Raw genomic sequence first — 18,951 nt, forward strand, 5'->3', positions numbered from 1 at the left:
GGATTTTGGTGTCCTCAGTGTCCTCTGGGTATATAGTAGAAAGTGTAATTTTTTTAGTATTAAAAAAATATTAATTTATGTTGAGAGAGAGAGAGTGCATATGAGTGGGGGAGGGGCAGCGATGGGGGAGAGAGAGAATCTCAAGCAGGCTCCACCCTGTCAGTGCGAGCCCTACACGGGGCTCGAACCCATGAACTGTGAGATCATGATCTGAGCCAAAATCAAAGCCAGACGCTCAACCGACTGAGCCACCCAGGCACCCCAAAAATGTAATTTAAAATATTTCGGTAGGTGTTTGTAGATAGGAGAGGAGAGCTGAGAAAAGAATTCTACGTGAGAGTGGAGAAGGGTGGCAGAAAATCAGAAAGAAGAATCAGAAGGAAGTGGTTTCGTGGGAGGAGGAACCCAGTGCCCACATGAAGTCAGTTCACCACAGGACTGGAAGCTGTACCTGGATCTGGGATGAGACTGTTGGTGTTGCTGTCTTAGTCTCTGCTCCGGTCCTTGCAACTTTAAAGGGCCCATCGGAACTCCATGTAACCAACTGAAGCTTCTCTACAAGGCCAACACGACATCCTCTCCCCTGGCTAAACCCTTAAAACTATTGGTGATTTCTTTCCCATCTAATTAGACTCTGCCGCTGTTACTTTGGTCTCCCTACCTTTATATAAGTCAAGTCTGTGTCTTTTTTCCTCCATGGACAGCAGAGATCAGTATGTGGCCCATAGTGCAGAAGGGGTTTGGAAAGGGGCTATGGGGGCGTCGTTTGCTTGAGCACATCTTATTCCCCAGGTGAAGGGCCAGAGAACAATGCGCTGTGGCTGTGCTAGAAGGAACAAAACTCAAAATAGCACAAGGAATGCACATTCCAGGTGGAAATTCGGCAGGTACTACAAGACTGTAGAGCAGAGGCAAGAACAGACTCTTGGCTAACAGATTCCCAGGCATCCTCTCAAGGCAGACCGAATATTCTTGGCCTGATTTGCTGCTTCTCTAACTGAGTGACTATTTAGACAACTATAACCCAGAATCTCCTCTTGTGAGGCAGACATGTCTAATTCATCCACAGATCATACGGAGAGATGAAATCTTGCCTTCTTTAAGAGGCTGCAAAGTTTAGGAACCTCTGTCATGAAAAATGATCTAAATAAGTAAATGGCATTTTTACTCTATCCAATAGCCCTGTACAAACTAAATCCATTAATATGTTTTTTATTTTATTTATTTTTTTTTTGAGAGAGCGAGCGAGCAGGGGAGAGGGGCGGAGGGACAGGGAGAGACAATCTTAAGCAGGTTCCATGCTCAGCGCAGAGCCCTGCATGGGGCTCAATCTCATAACCCTGGAATCATGACCTAAGCCAGAATCAAGAGTCAGACGCTCAACTGACTGAGCCACTGAGGCACCCCTAAATCCATAAGTATCTTTAATAGACCTTCTATGTGGTGCTTAAACCAAAACCTTTACACAGAGAGTTGTACCATGTGAAATAATAATTTAAAAAAATCCTATTGTGCATATTTTTAAGTGATGAAACCTTTTCTAAAAAGGAAATTATAACCTAAGATATCTTCTTGGTAAACCAAAGTTCAGAATTTAAATTTGTGAATTTAATTCAGAATCAAAACACTATGACCAGTTGGCAGTAATCTGTTCTAAGGTGCCTGTGTTTCCAGGCTAATAAAAATGATCTTTATCATAAAGTATCTTAAGTAGATACTCATACTATCCTCTTATTTCCATTAACTTAAATAGAGGTCCAGCTAATTGTAGGACTTCATAGAAATAGCACTGAATATAGTATGCACCTGTTAAAAAAATTCACAGATCAATGACTAAGTACATCAGGAAATATTATGTAATATAAGTGGAAAAGGAAAGATACATTTTTCATGTTCTCTTTTTCTGTTCTTTAAAGAGTGGTAAGTAGGACATAAGGGGTAAATAAATTCTAATTTAAAACACCCTTGTTAAATTTCTTGTTTGCCCTGAAATCTCCAGTTCCTTGTATCCTAAAAGCCACAAACGGTTTTGTTTCCCCTTGTATTTGGATTCTATCTCTGGGTATCAGGATTATAGATGATTTTATTTTCACTTTATTTATTTTTTTCCTCGGTTTTCTATGTATTTACTTTATAACTACATTTGAACTATGAATCTGTAATTACTTTTGCTTATTCTTTTAACGTTTATTTATTTTGAGAGAGAGAGTGTGTGCACAAGCCAGGAAGGGGCAGAGAGAGAGAGGGAGACAGAGAGAGGGAGACAGTGAGGGGGAGAGAGAGAGAGAGAGGGAGAGAGAAAGAGAGAGAGAGAGAGAGAGAATCCCAAGGAGTCTCCCTGTTGTCAACACAGAGCCCGATACGGGGTTTGATCCCATGAACCATGAGACCATGACCTGAGCTGAAATCAAGAGCTGGGTGCTCAACCGACTGAGCCACCCAGACGCCCCTGTAATTACTTTTAAAAACAGAGAAAAAAACCACAAAGCTTTATTCTTAAAGGGAAATGAAGTGGTGTGTGAAGCAGGTCTGCTTCTCATTTCGAGCTCTTCCATGCACTATTTTAACTGCAGGTAAGGCAGTTTACGTCGTGGCCCTTACATACACTAAATGGGTAGAACTGATCTTGGCAGTGGGTTCCAGCTTTTGTGACGTTCTAGTTTAAATCGTCGTAGAAACCAGAAATGGCCTCCTGCCATGTTAGCTCTCCAAGGGGTGATTTACCCTTTGCCAGGTCCAGGCACTACGCTTGGTGGTAGCAGAGATGTGTCATTTCCAGCCGGGCTCTGCCTTCAGAGGTTTCAGGTCCTTTACAGAAAACAACACCAAGCACACAAGGCCAGTGCAGCCCAACGAGACTGGGCAAGATGTGTGTGGACCATTTTTTTTTTTTTTTGAAAAAAATGATGATTTAATTCTATTTAAAACAATGCAGTTTAAAATTTTATGATAAATTTTCTCATGAATGGCAAATCACACACTTGGCTATTTTGGACTAGAGAATGTATTTGTGATATTGATCACTGTCCCCTCTCCCCTTGGGAATTACTGAGTGCTATCATTCAAGTAAAAGTCAGACCAGAGAGGGCTCTGCCAGGAAGTGGAAGGACTCAAGCCCTGACATTGCTCGGTCTCCAGTCATGTTGACTGCTTAGTTATGCTTCAAGAATATTCTGGCTCAGGGGCACCTGGGTGGCTCAGTCGGTTAAGCGCCTGAACGGCTCGGGGTGTCATCTCAAGGTTCGTGAATTTAAGCCCCGCATTGGGCTCTCTGCAGTCGGTGCCGAGCCCACTTAGGAGCCTCTGTACTTCTCCTCTGCCCCTCCTCTGCTCACTTGCACGTGTTCTCTCTCTCAAAAATAAATAAACATTAAAAAAATGAATCTTATGGTTCAAATGCCTCCCAGTGTGTTGAACTGCAAGTTAGATTGCCTCACACAGCCCAGTCCATTATACATGCCGGTGAGCCTTGTCACGTTTCACTACAGGTGACGATAGGCAGTGTAACTGGGAAAAGTCTTGGTCTTGGAAAGAGCCGAGTGTCCCTCCAGGTTTGAAATGTAGGTTCCTAAGGGCTTGTTATATTAGAGACATATTTCACCTTCCTGAAGACTAGTGTCTGAGCTCAGACAGGATGTATCATGCCTGTGGGCTTGAGAGAGGGGTTGCTGAGTGATTGAATTAATGTCTGATATCTTCTGGGCTGCAAAAAATGGTAAGTCCAAAAAACAAAAAACAAAAAAAAAAAAAAGGAAGCCATTAGATTCCCTGTCCTTGTTTCTTCCTTGAAGCCTTTGTAATCATTCTTAACGTGGTTAAATTTAAGTTGTTTCCAGTTCAGGCATGGTGCAATCAGATTTCCTCATGAGGGTGCTTTTCCACTGTGACCTCTTTGACGTCAATAACTGTTTCCTGTTGATTGGAACGCCCTAATCCCTCTGTGGATGACTTTGTTGGAGCAAAATCATAAAGCAAGGAGCACTTATGAGAAATTCAACACAATGCTGTCTGTTACTGGAGATTTCCTTCTCCATGCCCACAACCAGTCAGTGACACTGTAGCTTTTGATACAGGGTTGGTGTGTTATTGTTTCAGAAATAATTCCAAAGTAATTGCTGAGAATTTAGGTAAGTCTAGATGTGGCGCTCAGCTTAACACTGCTTTAAAACCATCACTAAATTCATTAACTGTAAATGTTGTTGCTATTCTTTGAATTATTTCCGAAAGGCAATCTGCATCCTCGCTGTAATACATCTTCAACTGAAGATTTATATCTGTTGATGACATGTACAGGCTATGGATTCTTGCTGTAAACAGAAAAATCTTTTTCACTCTGTTGACAAGAGTGAAGCAACTGTATGGAAAGGGAGAAGAGCTACTACAAGAAGTCTCACTCTGATGTTAGCAGTCCATTTGCTTTGCAACAGTATCAGTTATGATTATCAAGCTCTTAAAGTAGAGAATATTGGGGCGCCTGGGTGGCGCAGTTGGTTAAGCGTCCGACTTCAGCCAGGTCACGATCTCGTGGTCCGTGAGTTCGAGCCCTGCATCGGGCTCTGGGCTGATGGCTCAGAGCCTGGAGCCTGTTTCCGATTCTGTGTCTCCCTCTCTCTCTGCCCCTCCCCCGTTCATGCTCTGTCTCTCTCTGTCCCAAAAATAAATAAAAAACGTTGAAAAAAAATTTTTTTTTAAAAAGTAGAGAATATTATCATCTGCTATTAGAAACTTAGAAAACTTGCTGGAACTGAAGCCCTCGGTTGGCATGTTTTGGTTATCAAATCTAGTTTTGTGACCTCTTGCTTTGTAATCACTTCCCAGAAAGCAAAGCTCTCCTTAATAGGTCAAGGTCATGACCACGCAGTATCAGAAGTGCCCCCGCGGCTGGCGTGGGTGTCCTCCTGACTCCTTAAACCCTCCAGATTCCTGTCTCACATTCACATTGCTGTTTTGGCTGCCATTTCATTCCTGTCTACTTGCCAGCCTGAGAGGCACCGTCTCTTCATCCATGCAGGGCAGCCCGCTGCCCAGGACAGCGCCCCCTCCCCCCCCCCAACACACACACAGAGGGGCCAGAGCCCCGGGAGCAGACGGCCGTGACGGTGGAAGCCGTAGTGATAGTGAGGATGATATTTGCTCACACTTAGTGAACATTCACTGTGTGCCTGGCACCGTTGGACATTCTTAGCTTAAATCATGTAATGCTTGTACACCTGTGAGTTCAGTCCTCTTATTATCCTCGTTTTGCAGATTGGAGTTTTGAGACAGAAAATAAATACAGCACAGCGGGAGCTGCTTTGGCATCTCAGGCGCCCTGGCTCCAGAGGCCCCGTGCCCTCACCACCACGCTGTGCTTTGTCTTGGTGACATCAGGGACTTGGGCACTGGGTGCAGGACCTCCTAGAGTACACGTTAGCCTGTTTGCATGATGTACTAATAACAATAGTTTCTGCTTGTGGAGCCTCTTCTGGGCCTGGCCCTGACAAGGCACTTTGATTCTGATTTAATCTGCACATGGTCGTTGTAGTGTGTTATTATCCCAGATTTGTGAATAAGTGAACCTTCTGCCCCTTAAGAATTGCTGTGTGTTTCAGTTAAAATTCTCCTGGTGGCAAGTAGAGAAAGCGGTTTACCCAAGGTCATGCAAAAAAGTGAGAAGTGAAAATAAAGATGTAGAGATACAGGGTGTGTTTCACAGAACCCGAGGGCCAACTTTGTCCATGTCTCTTCCGGATCTGGAAATGGAAAGGCATGATGGGCCCAGGTGGTTTCCTTCTTGGCTCCCTCATTCGCCCTTATCTCTTGCCTCTGCCTCACTCTGTGTTTCTGTTCCATCCTTTTCTCTTGTCCTTCCGTCCATCCATCTGTCCAGCCGTGCTTTCAGCACTCTGTTTTACCAAGACATGTCACGTGGTCACACAACACAGATAACCTCAGCTTCCTAATTCACATTTCCTCAGCTCCTGCACCCCACACAGCCTAAATTAACCTTTCCATGTCAGTTCTGATTTTCTGGGAAAGATACTGGAGAGGGGGTGGCCAGCTTGCCCTAGTTAGCTGGTGCAGGGTGTCTAGCATGCCCCCCTGTGACCATGCCAGGGCAGTTCTCTGAGAAAGGGATCAATGAGCTGAACAGACACCTCCAAAGGTACCTACCACAGTGACCCCAGGGGATCTCATCCCTGGTTCCTCTACAGTCATCCTCCTTAGGTGATGTTGTCTTGTCACAGGTTATCATCTTGGTATATCACTTTTCATCGACCCAAGTGTTTTGTCTCGAACTTTTCTGTATACAGTTGCCTATCAGTTTAATTCCTTTATTTTCATTTTCATTTATTTTATTTCCTTTAATGTTTTATTTATTTTTGAGAGACAGAGCATGAGTGGGGGAGGGGCAGAGAGAGAGGGAGACACAGAATCCAAAGCAGGCTCCAGGCCCTGAGCTGCCAGCACAGAGCCCGACGCGGGGCTTGAACCCACGAGCCTTGAGATCGTGATCTGAGCCAAAGTCAGACACTTAACCGACTGAGCCCCCTGGTCCCCTCAGTTTAATTCTTAAAGAACAATCTTTATGAGGGCCTTTAGGGAATGCACACTGCTCATACTGACAGCCACTATCAGTTTGGGGGATATTTTTATCCCCTTTGACCCCTAAGAAGTAACAGCCCTGAACTGATAGCCAGGACAGATTTGGGCCAGGCTGCAGCGGGTTAATGGAGCCAGGCAGGTGATGACAGGAATTCTGTTATTAACCAGGCACCAGCTCCTTGGCCTCCTAATCCGAAGGGAGGCGTGGGACAAAGGGATTTCTGTGTTGTTTTTATTCCCCCAGGTGTTCCTCACCCGTGTTAATGACTTGCATTTGTGGTTGGTTGAATGGGGGACAAAAGAGGAGCAAGGGACAAAGGGCTGGGCCACTTGGCTTTAGAACTGAGGTTACACCGGTCTCCAGTCTCAGGGACCTTGGGTTTCTTACCTTGCAGATCAGAGCAAAATTTACCTGAGAGGAGCCAGAGGCCTCAGGGAAAGCTGTGCAGGTGTCCAGGACTCAGTTTCTAGGAGACTGGACTTTAGAAAAGCTGGAATGGCTGTCTACACAGGCTAAAACACAGAAACAGTTGTTTTTGTACTCACTGCTGTAGGCGGGATTTGGAAACTGTTCCCTGCCCCAGAAGTGACTCAGGCAACCTGAATCTATTATGCCCTGCCTCCCTAAACTCGGGGGGCCCGGCAGATGTTTCCTCTACTTGCTTCACAGCTGAGTTTGTAAAGCGTAACTTCGTGCTTGTCGGGTGGTGAGGGAGACTAGTTCTTCAACAGCCCAGACTGTGAGTGGAGTCTAGGCAAGAGGCGATCTCCTGCCTCCCGTCACAACGTCACGTCCATGACTCTGCTTTGTAAAGGGCACGCGCTAAGTATGAAAGGTTCCCCTCGGGTTGGTGGAACTCATTCCCTGGCAGGAACATTTAGCAGGGCTGATTTGCGTTTGTAGCTGATGTGTTAGTATGTGTGGCGGGTTCTGCTCACAGAGTCTTTTTCCAGCCAAGCACCATAGCCGCCACCTGGTTTAGCCCAGACGCTGGGCCTATGATTGTAGAGACCAATAGGTGAGTGAGCCTCTCTCTGAACAGGACTATAGCCCTGAACTTCTCAGCTGTCGGTGGCCTGAGGATGGGGTGAAAGGAAGTACCCTAACTAGCCTTTTGCTTTTTAAAAAAATTTTTGAGTTTATTTATTTTGAGAGAGAGAGAGCCCAAGGGGGGCTGGGGGACAGAGAGAGAGAAGGAGAGAGAGAGAATCCCAAGCAGGCTTCGCACTGTCAGCGCAGAGCCCGATGCGGGGCTTGAGCTCACAAACTGCAAGATCAGGACCTGAGCCGAAATCAAGAGTCGGACCCTTAACCGACTGAGCCACCTAGGCACCCCATAGCCTTTTGCTTCTTCTGTCAACACTTGATTATGAAAGCAGCATATTCCAGTGATGCCCCACATGCAGAAGCTTCAGCACTTAGGGACGGTCTCCCTTTGCAGCCATTGTCCCCTGCCTCATACCTGATAGTTCAGCTGTTCGTATACCTTGATGCCTCCCCACTCCAGCCTGACTCCTGCTTCCTCATCCTTCAAGGCTGGGGAATTAGCTCCTCTTGGAAGCTTTCCCCACGTCCCACCCCAGCCTCCAGGCTGCTCAGGTGTCCTGATCTGTTCCCACGACAGCCTCCGTGTGCCTCCACCGCTCTGAGTACACTGGGGTGATGTGCTCTATCCACACTTCTCTGAACTTCTGGAGAGCAGGTGTGGGGTGGCGTTCATTTTACAATACTTTGTCTCTCCCCAGGACCTGGTATTGCGTGTGCTCAGTAAACATTCCTTCTGGTTGAGAACCTTAACAGTGTAAAAGATCTCTGAAAGCCTTAGGTACCATAAAGCCTGCATACCAGAACTCAGACCCTTTACTCCCATGGAGCCCTGGGACCCAAACCAGGGCTGATTGTATCTCATTTGGATGTTGTTCCAACAAGCTCGATGGCCTGGTGACTTTAGGTGTCAGAAAGGCCATTATTAGGGTGAAGAGATATGCGTGTAAACAAAGGGGCTCCTCTCAGCAAAGGCATTCTGTGAGTTGATGAACACATTTTTATTTTCCTACCTTGTGATATTATTTTAGGTCTTTGATAGGATGGACCATTACTTTTGGTAAATTGTCATTATCTCTGGCTGGCTTGTTTCCCCTTCCTGCTTGCTTCAAGAGCTGTAAGTAGCCTGAGGGGTGAGAGTTGTTCTAGGTGGTGCCATACAGGAAGTTAGAAGTGAAGCTCTGAGGGGCGCCGGGGTGGCGTTGACTTTGGCTCAGGTCACGATCTCACATTTGTGGGTTCAAGCCCAATGTCGGGCTCTGTACTGACAGCTCAGAGCCTGGAACCTGCTTCGGATTCTGTGTCTTCCTCTGTGACTCCCCCACTCATGCTAAAAATAGATAAGCATTAAGAAAATGAAAGTCTAAATGAAAAGAAACCCCTATTTTCACATTCCTGAGGCTTATGACCTTGTTGCAAATCACAGGCGGGTGTGACCCCTTGACCCTCCTCCTTTTTCTGAGAACCCACCTCCAGGGCTGGGCTGAGGAACAGATGAAAGAGACAAGAAGGCAGTATTTCCTCCCCCAGATTTGGAACTCAGCCCCTGCTCTGGCTTTTCAGACTTGAGAATATGAGAACGATTTGGGGGAAACTAGAAATGGATGAAATTGCCCTTACAATACCCTCATCTTTTTGATGCCTACCGCCTTAGGAACTCTTGCCAACTACACTGACTTTCAGCAGCCTAAGGAATGGCCCCTTACCTACTGACCCAATTCCAGTAATCAGGTATTTCCAGCTCTTGGAATTCACGTGACTGCCAGTCACAGCCATGAAGAAGGTGAACAGGCTGGTTAACAAAAATGTATAAGACTTACCTACTTGTCGAGGGGTGGTTTGGGTGGCTTTACCACTTGAGTCTTCATTGTGTCCCCCTTGGCCACCCCTTCAAAATGGACACAGCATTGTCATTACAGTGGCCTGTGTGGATGCAGCTCTTGGACGTATCTCCATCGCGTACTTAGCCTCCATCCCACTCCATTGCTACCCTGCTCTTGGGTCCTTCCCATATGGAAAATAAAGAACACCATTGCTCATCAAAGCTTGTCCTAGCCACATCTGCCACTCCATTTGTCAGTCACACTCAAATGAAGGCCACTAGCTCAGTCAGATGGCTCACTGTATTTAGCTTTCAATTGACTTACACTGGCCAACCTCAAGAGTTGTTTTGTTATTGTTTGGTTTTGTTTTTGTGTGTGTGAACCTTGTCGTTCCTTATGCACTCTTTTTTTAAATATTTGTTTGTGTGTTTGTTTATGTATATATGTATTTAGAGCATGAGTGAGCCTGCAAGCTACGGAGGCACACAGACCAGGGGAGAGAGAATCCCAAGCAGGTTCCACACTGTCAGTACAGAGCCTGATGCGGGGCTCAAAACCATAACCATGAGATCCTGACCTGAGCTGAAATCAAGAGTTGGATGCTCACCTAGGCGCCCCACCTCCCCCCATCTTCACTCTTAAATTCATACTTCTCATTAACAGAAGTTTCATAGACCCAGGGGATTTTTTTTTTTCTCTGAATTAAGGTCTTACTTAAAATCAGGACTAAGAGGTCATGAGTTCTGTGTTCTGATCTGGAAGGTCCAATGAAACCAGTGGTGACTTGGGAGTGTGAGCTACAACTCACACAGCTGTGTCCACTGCTTAGCTGTGGATGCGGGGTAACAGTGTGAACAAAGCTGGGGCACTGAAAACCACAAGGAAAGATGAGTTATCAGTACACATCCTTTGTGAATTGGCAAAAACCAATTTCCTACAAGATGATGTCCACCACCCCCGCCCCCCTGCCCCCAAAACGATTATGGCTGGCCCTGTGGGGTTATCCTGTAGACCTTTGCTTACATGTCACTCGCTTAGAGACTCCTCCACTGACCCCCAGGCAGATGACCAGATGTCTCCTCTTCCTCCCCTTTTCCTTCACAGGATTTACCAGAATTTGTAACTTTATTTGTTTATATGACTCCTTGTTTATTTTTTTAAATCAGTGTCTGTCTCCCTACCAGACTCTATATGGGTAGAGGTTGTATCTACATTATGCCTGTTCTACTCTCTTGGATCCCCAGCACCTCATTCAGTGCCTGGCGACCCAGGGACTTCGTAGATGTTAGTGGAGGGAGTAAGGAAATCCACTGACCTCAGAGGTTCCTGAAACAAAGCACTTGATACTGTCAGTCTTACAGACATCGCTTTTTCATTGAGACTTCACGTTCCTTTTATTAAAGTCTTAATCAAGGCACTGTGTTCACACCACATGCTCAGTACTTAGTGCACTTGCATGGGGAACCGTGAGGGCCCCTTCCTCTGTGAGGTTGAGAGCTCCTTCCAAGTGGAGCCAGCATCCCACCAGTCTGCACCTTTCCACTCCTAACTCGGGAATTTCCTCATGGCCCGAATGGAATTTCTAACACTGAGGCTACTCTGAGGCTGTCGTTAGACTGCTGTTTGACAGGCTTGTCTGAAATGTTTTCCTCTTTCTGTGAGTGTTCCCTACCCAAGTGTGAGGACCCGGTAGGTGTCCCTTGCCTTCTGCAATTAACCCTGCATGTTCCAGAGGAGCGGCATGTGCCTTTCCATTTATGTTGCTCTCCTCCACATTCTGAAACCCCATGATTGGGCTAGGGATCCTGCCCTCATCCTCACTTTGCTAATGTCCGACGTCCAAAACAAATTAAACTCAAGGTTACGTGGCGTTTAAGTGCAGAGCTGCTACTAGAACCAAAGGCTCCTGAGACTTTCCTATTTTTTGTTTAATGCAGAGATCAAGGCTGTGTGGAATTACTTAAAGGAGATCCAGGTGTTACGTGCCCCCCCCCACGGCCCCCACAAACACCCTCATGCTTTGCACTGACCCCATCAGGATATTCCACTGACTACCTCCACTTGACGACCTCTTCTCCCCACGCCCCCGCCCAAGGTAACATGATGCTGACCAGATTCTAGGCTAATGGTTACACCACGTTGGATCCTCTCTTGTGTTTGTATCCAGGATCGCCTGTTCTTCGTGATGGAGTTTGTGAATGGGGGCGACTTGATGTTTCACATTCAAAAGTCTCGTCGTTTTGATGAAGCACGAGCTCGTTTCTATGCTGCAGAAATCATTTCGGCGCTCATGTTCCTACACGAGAAAGGGATCATCTACAGGTGAGTTTTGGTCGCTGGTAACCTATCTCCTAATTCATCCGCTGTTTGCCCTCCTGGCTTCATCCACCCTTCTGTTTTTCCTGTTAATCAATTGAAATCTTTTTAGAATTAAATTTACAAAGGTATGTGTCCCTTAGAATAAATAACCTAGTGTTACACATTGCCTGCAAACCAGAATTGCCCCCATGTGGTGTTCATAAACTCGGCTTGAACTGCTGCACTGAGATTATTCCTGAATTCATAGAGCCAGCCCCTGCAAGGTGCTGAACACGTTGTTGCTCTCTTTTTCTGTGTTAACGTTGGAAGCAATCCATTCCATTTTAAGGATCCATACCTACACTGAAGAGTGTGGCTGACTGTTGCCCTAAATTACTGTGATAAGAATCTCGGTCAGTTGGGGTTACAGCTCGCCAGTCAAGCAACCAAAAGGTGAACTGTTGATGAGCAGTGTCCTGCTTGATCATGTGTAGCCCCTCCTGAATGTTGACTCCGCGTCATGGCACACAATTTTCTGATGATAATATACTTGGGGCTTAAAATCTGGTTGCCGCTGTTAGATCTCAAAATGCAAAGGGATAGGAGATGAAACTTTGTTCAGACGCAAGATTGGGTAAGATGGGAAATGTAACAGTGAGTGTGTTAGACGATGTTTATTTTTAAATTTTTTCCCTGTGGTCAGTGTTTTCCTCCTCTTTACACAACTTTGTAGCTTAGTTGCCATATAAACTCTTCTTTCTCTTGAGATGCAATTGTTTCCTTTTGAGAAAAAATCATTTTTATCTTAGGAGCATGAATGTCAAAGTAAAAGAATTTCCTGATTTAAACTGGCAATTTATTAGCCTTGCTAACACTGTTCCTTTTGGGGGCTCAGAACAGTATTGACATCACTGTGCAAGTGTGAAAGAACTTTAAAAACTGAATATCCTTAAATATCTTAGAGTCAAAACAGGAAGAGAGGAGTGAGGCTAGGAAAGAATTCATCAGGATGGATTGACGATGCCAGAAAGAAGAGAGAAAGCAAAGGAAGTATAACAGGCACGATACAGAAATGTTAATTCTCAGGGCAGAGCCCTAAAGCCTCAACTAGATGCGGCCCTTGTCTCAGCCTCAGCTGTGGGGCAGAGAAGTGGGCAAAGAGCTTGGAGCCAGGCTGGATACCAGCAGTGGGAGTCTTTCGCTTGAACAGAATCAGGAATCTCCACTCATTCTTCAGCCGTGCAGCTGCCACAGGTAGCTGTAGATGGCCTGTGCTTTGAGCTTCCTTGATCAGGCTCTCTGTTCTCCCGGAGCCTCCAGCATGGGAATTTTCCTGTCTCAGAATTCCGCCCAGTGCATGATTGGAGGGGGTTGCTGGTGGCGGAGGGAGTTCAGAGATCTTCCTGATGGTAGGTAGCATCAGACTCTGGGCCACGAGCTCTGCTCTTGTTCTCCTTTCTGTGGCTTATCCATCCATCTGCTCTCTGTTCATCCCAGAGAGAGTCTTCCCCACATTTAATTGTTAAGAATTATGACTTCCCAACTTGACAGGGACTTCGGTAAATCCAAAGACTAATACCAATGATGGCAACAAGAGCTACATGGAGCATTTGTGACAGTCTTTACCTGAATTTCTGCCCTCATCCTTCCAGCACTATTATTATATAACAATCTTATTAGTGTTATTTAGGTGAATAACCGAGTCTTAGAAAGGCTTAGCAACCACACTGTTAATTCGTAGTAAAGCCACAATTCAAATTATACCGTTAGCCACTGGGCCACACTGCCTCCTCAGGAGAGACTTGAACACTCTACCACTAAAGAGGGGACTTCTTATTCCCCTTCTGGTGATAGGGCGACTTTAATTCATGAAAAGGAGGCAGAGCATGTGTCTTCATTCTTCTGGGCTCCTTTCACAAAATACCACAGGCCGGGTGGCTTTTAAACAACAGAAAATCATTTCTCACAGTTCTGGAGGCTGGAGGTCCAAGATCAAGGTGGCAGCAGATTCAGTGTCTGGTGATAGCTATCTTTTCTCTATGTCCTCACATGGCAGAAGGGGTTAAGGGAACTCCCTGGAGCCTCTTTTATAAAGGCACTAACCTCATTCATGAGGGTTCCACCCACATGACCTAAGCACCTCTCAAAGGCCCCGCAAATACCATCACCTTTGGGGGTGAGGATTTCAGCGTATGAATTTGGGTCGGCGTGGGGAGAAGGATGGTCAGGGACACAAACATTCAGATGGAAGCAGTGGAGAATAGCACGGTTGTCAAAACTCATTTTCTCGAACCCTTTAGAGGCTTTACTTGCGGACCACATCACACTGGCATGAGGCCAACAGACTTGCTCTCCTGTGTGGGATGTGACCACCTCTCAGTCTACTTGTTTCATTTGTCTTCAACTATGGAGGATGGACACTATAGCCTGATGTCGTTTCTGTGAAGCTGTATCAGCCCACATCTTGAGAAGTTTTATTTAAATTCTTGGCATCTGTGGTTCAGTTTTGAGAACTTATTTTAATTTACTCTTCAACTTGAATCCCATATGCAGGCTCCAACTGATATGGTTGACTTTGAAGGGAACACATTTAATTAGGATAGATTCAAAAGCTATTTTTATCCTGTGGATTTATTTCACAGGATAATTTAATTCCATTCAGGTTACTGGCCTGAGAGCAGAGTCTTAAGGATAAGCCTTTGAAAACCAAGTCCTTGGAATTCACACACAGTAAAGGGCACAATTGGGTCGTACAGGGTATGAATTTGATCCATCCAGAGAGCACAAGGAGAAACTTGGGTGCATGAGACAGCCTCATTTATCATACATGTCCTAGGATGGCCTTTATGGGAGCCAAAATGATATCATGGATGCTGCCTCTGACCTATCCGGATACAGGTATACCTTGTTTTATAGTGCTTTGCTTTTGCTTTACTGTACTCCACAGATAACTGTGGATATAGTGGATAACTATCTATCTATATCACAGTTTTATCAGATATATATGTGTGTGTGTGGTTTGTGGCAACCCTGTGTGGAGCAAGCCTACCGGTGCCTTTTTTTCAACAATATTTGCTCACGTTGTGTCTCTGTGTCACATTTTGGTAATCCTCAGAACATTTCACACTTTTTCATTATTATTGTATTTGTTTTGGTGATCAGTGACCTTTGATGTTACTATTCTAGTTGTTTTGGGGCTCCATGAACTGCAGCCATATGAGATGGCAAACTTAATCCACAAATGTCGTATGTGTTTCTGACTGCTCCGTTGACCAACCCCTCCACCATCCCTGTCTCTCTCCTCAGACCTCCCTATTCCCTGAGACACAACAATATTAAAGTTAGTCCAGTGATTAACTGTGGCTTCTCGGTGTTCAAGTGAAAAGAAGAGTCACATGTCTCTCACTTTAAATCACAAGGTAGAAACGATCACGCTTACTGAGGAAGGCACGTTGAAAGCCAAGATGGGGTGAAAGCTAGGCCCCTTGCACCAGTTAGCCAACTTGTGAATTCAAAGGAAAAGTTGTTGAAGGAAATAAAAAGTGCTAGAGTCCAGGGAACACACGAATGGTAACCAAAACAGCCTTAATGCCGATACTGAGAAAATGTGAGTGGTCTGGGTAGATCAGACAGCAACAACATTCCCTTAAGCCAAAGCCTGATCCAGAGCAAGGGCCTCCCTCTCTTCAATCCTGTGAAGGCTGACAGAGCCGAGGAAGCTGCAGAAGAGAAATTTGAAGCTAGCAGAGGGTGGTTCATGAGGTTAAGGGAAAGAAGCCATCTCCATAGACATCAAAGTACAAGGTGAAGCCCCAAGTGCTGATGTAGAAGATGTAGTGAGTTATCCAGAAGCTCTAGTTAAGATAACTAATGAAGGTGGCTACACGAGAGCACAGATTTTCAATGTAGATGAAACAGCCTCACATGGGAAAAAGATATTATCTAGGACTTTCATTGCTAAAGAGGAGAAGCGCATGCCTGGCCTCAAAGCCTCAAAGGACAGGCTTGGTTAGGAGCCAGTGCAACTGATGACTTTAAGTTGAAGCCAGTGCTCATTGACTATTCCAAAAATCCTCAGACCTTTAAGAATTATGTTAAATCTACTGTGCCTGTGTTCTATAAATGGAATGACAGAGCCTGGATGACAGCACATCTGTTTACAACATGGTTTACTGAATATTTTAAACCCACTCTTGAGACCTGCTGCTCAGAGAAAAAGGTTCCTTTCAAAATAGTACTGCTCTGGCAATGTACCTGGTCACCCAGGAGCTCTGCTGGAGAGGGACGAGGAGATGAATGTTGTTTGCATGTCTGATAACACGGCATCCGTTCTGTAGCCCATGGATCAAGGTCATTTTGACTTTCAGTTCTTATTATTAAAAAATACATTCCATAAGGCCATAGCTGCTATAGCTAGTGACTCCTCTAATGGATCTGGGCAAAGTAAATTGGAAACCTTCTGGAAAGGATTCACCATTCTAGATGCAATTAAGAACATCCTTGATTCATGGGAAGAGGTCAAACTATCAACATGAACAGGAGTTTGGAAGGAGTGGATTCCAACCCTCATGGATGACTTCGAGGCTTGGAGACTTCATAGAGGAAGTCACTGCAGATGTGGTGGAAATAGCATGAGAACTAAAATTAGAAGTGGACCCTGAAGAGGGGACTGAATTGCTGCAATCTGGTAATAAAACTTGGATGGATGAGGAGTCGTTTATTATGGCTGAGCAAACAAAGTGGTTTTTTGAGATGGAATCTACTCCTGGTGAAGATGCTGTGAAGATTATTGAAATGACAGCAAAGCATTTAGAATATACTATAAACTTAGTTGATACAGCAGTGGTAGGGTTTGACAAGTTTGACCCCAGTTTGGAAGAAGCCGTGTTGTGGGTAAAATGCTATCAAATAGCATCACATGCGACAGAGAAATTGTTCATGAAAAAAAAATTAATCAACGTGGCAAACTCCGTTGTGACCTTATTTTAAGAAATTTTCACAGCCACCTAAGCCATCAGCAACCACTACTCTGATGAGTCAACAGCCATCAACATGGAGGTGAGACTGTCCACCAGCAAAAACATTACAACTTCCTCAAAGCTCAGATGATGGTTAGCATTTTTTAGCAATAAGGTATTTTTTAAACATATCATACTTTTATGTTATTTTATTTTTTAAAATTTATGTATCTATTTTGAAAGAGAGAGAGTGGGAACGGGGAGGGGCAGAGAGAGAGAGAGAGAGAGAGAGAGAGAGAGAGAGGGAGAATCCCAAGCAGGTTCTCTGCAGTCGGTGCAGAACCCAGCGCAGGGCTGGAACTCACAAAACCATGAGATCATGACCTGAACCGAAATCAGGAGTCGCACACTTAACCGACTGAGCCACCCAGTCACTCCGTCAAGAACATATTTTAAAATTAAGATTGTTTTTTAGACATAATGCTATCCCACAATTTTAATAGATTACAGTGTAAACATAACTTTTATATGCACTGGGAAACCAAAAAATGTATTGACTCATTTCAGACAGTTCATTCTGGAACTGAACCTGTAAATATCTCTGAGAGATGCCTGTGGAGGGGCTGTTGTTTATTGTTAGGAAAGGTTTTTATTTTTCAGTGTGTTGCAAATCATTGCCAATAGGACTTTGGAAGGTAGTACCATAGGCTCCCTATGACTTGACTTTCTTCTGTCTCTTAGCCAACTGTGCCTTGTGTGAGAGGAGAAAGGCCAGTTACATTTCTGTGCTTTTCCGCTTGACCCTGATTTTCAGACGTGTTCACTTGCATTTCTTGGAGGAACAGAAGTCCAGTTCCCTGGAGATACAGCAAGAACAGGGGTTGTGCCTTCGCCTTTGGTTAGAAGGTCTGGGGCTGCCACGGCCCAGAGACCAAGAAGAAAGGGCTGGGAAGTAAGCAGTCAATGAGCCACTTTGCTAAAGGGAAAAAAAGACTATTCATTCCTTTGTCCTGGGCTTGTTGGCTGATTGGGAGCCCAGATAGAGCTCATGAATAATTTACAAGGCCATTGACTTTTTTTCAGAGTCAAGTCCTACAGAAAAGTTAGGAAGACAAAAGGGCACGCATCCCATTTACCTGCCCTCCAGCATTACAGGCCCCATTTTCAATCATGTTTCATAACCTATTTTAAAGGGAAACTCAGGCGCCCTTGACATTTCAACCCCAAACTCTTAAAGCCAGCTAGCACACATTGGAGTTGCTGTTTTTGACAAAGCATAGGATGTATCTAAAATATGTTTAGTGAGAAACCTTTATGGAAGGGCACAATTTAACTTTTGATTCCTCCTTGCTGTCTTAACACCTGAACACAGTGCATTTTAATACACACTGTGAACCCATGAGTCAGACCACCCTGTACCCTATGCAGTTCTTGACTTGCTGTGTGCCTGGTAATCAGTGTTTACTCCTAATGCCCCAAGTGCTTACCATGGAAATTTGCTGTCCTGTCCTATTGTCCAGGTGTGGAACTGACCCACAGAGGCTGACTGCCAGACCTGAAATAATGTCTTTTAACATGTAGCACATTAACTTTTAAAGAAAATCAACTTTGATTTCTCCTCAAATCGAGAGAACAGTCTCTACCTAATTTGACTTTTTTTAAAATTCAGAATTTGGGAAGATTAACAATCTCCCTCCGAGATAAGGTCTGTTAAGCTAGTCTTTGAAAACAGTTCTGTGTGAATATTAGTCTCTAATAGCATCTGACTCTTGTTTCTCAAGGATGTCATACGGGACTGTCAGGTACCTTGCTGACTTCACATACCTGTGTGATTTGAAATTAGCTAAGCATAGTTTTGCTTGGGGAGCCCTCCACTGTGAGCATTGCTTCTATGTCTAAGAATTCACAGTTAATCTGTTTCCAAATCAATTTGTATTTGGGTCAGTAATGAAGGTCACCTGCTTGAGTCATTGTTCTCTGATATCTACCTCTTCCCCCCTCTTGAAAATCTTGTAACATTTGTTAGATTCCCATCTCCTGGGACCTTCTCACTCCTAAGTGTTTCTTATTGACAGAATTTTAAGGTCCTCAAATGTCTTTCATTTGAGTCTGGAATTTTGGGCCCTTACTGTTACCTCACCTGTATTGGAATTCATTTCCATATTTATATTTATTGTACTCATTCTAGTGAGAAAAAACTTCTCTGTAGATAAAGATGAAAACCAAATTTAGAAGCTCTGTG

The 18,951-nt window shown here is 44.7% G+C and overlaps 1 protein-coding gene across 1 annotated transcript in view; it reads left to right on the plus strand.

Annotated features, from left to right (window-relative positions):
• Positions 1-18,951, plus strand: part of PRKCH (protein kinase C eta) — a 232,392-nt gene that overhangs the window by 147,759 nt on the left and 65,682 nt on the right. The window contains 1 exon segment of the mRNA XM_043556305.1: positions 11,621-11,775. Within this exon segment, the coding sequence (XP_043412240.1) occupies positions 11,621-11,775 (155 nt within the window).

The sequence above is a fragment of the Prionailurus bengalensis genome, chromosome B3 (genome assembly GCF_016509475.1).
Source record: "Prionailurus bengalensis isolate Pbe53 chromosome B3, Fcat_Pben_1.1_paternal_pri, whole genome shotgun sequence".
NCBI lineage: Eukaryota > Metazoa > Chordata > Mammalia > Carnivora > Felidae > Prionailurus > Prionailurus bengalensis.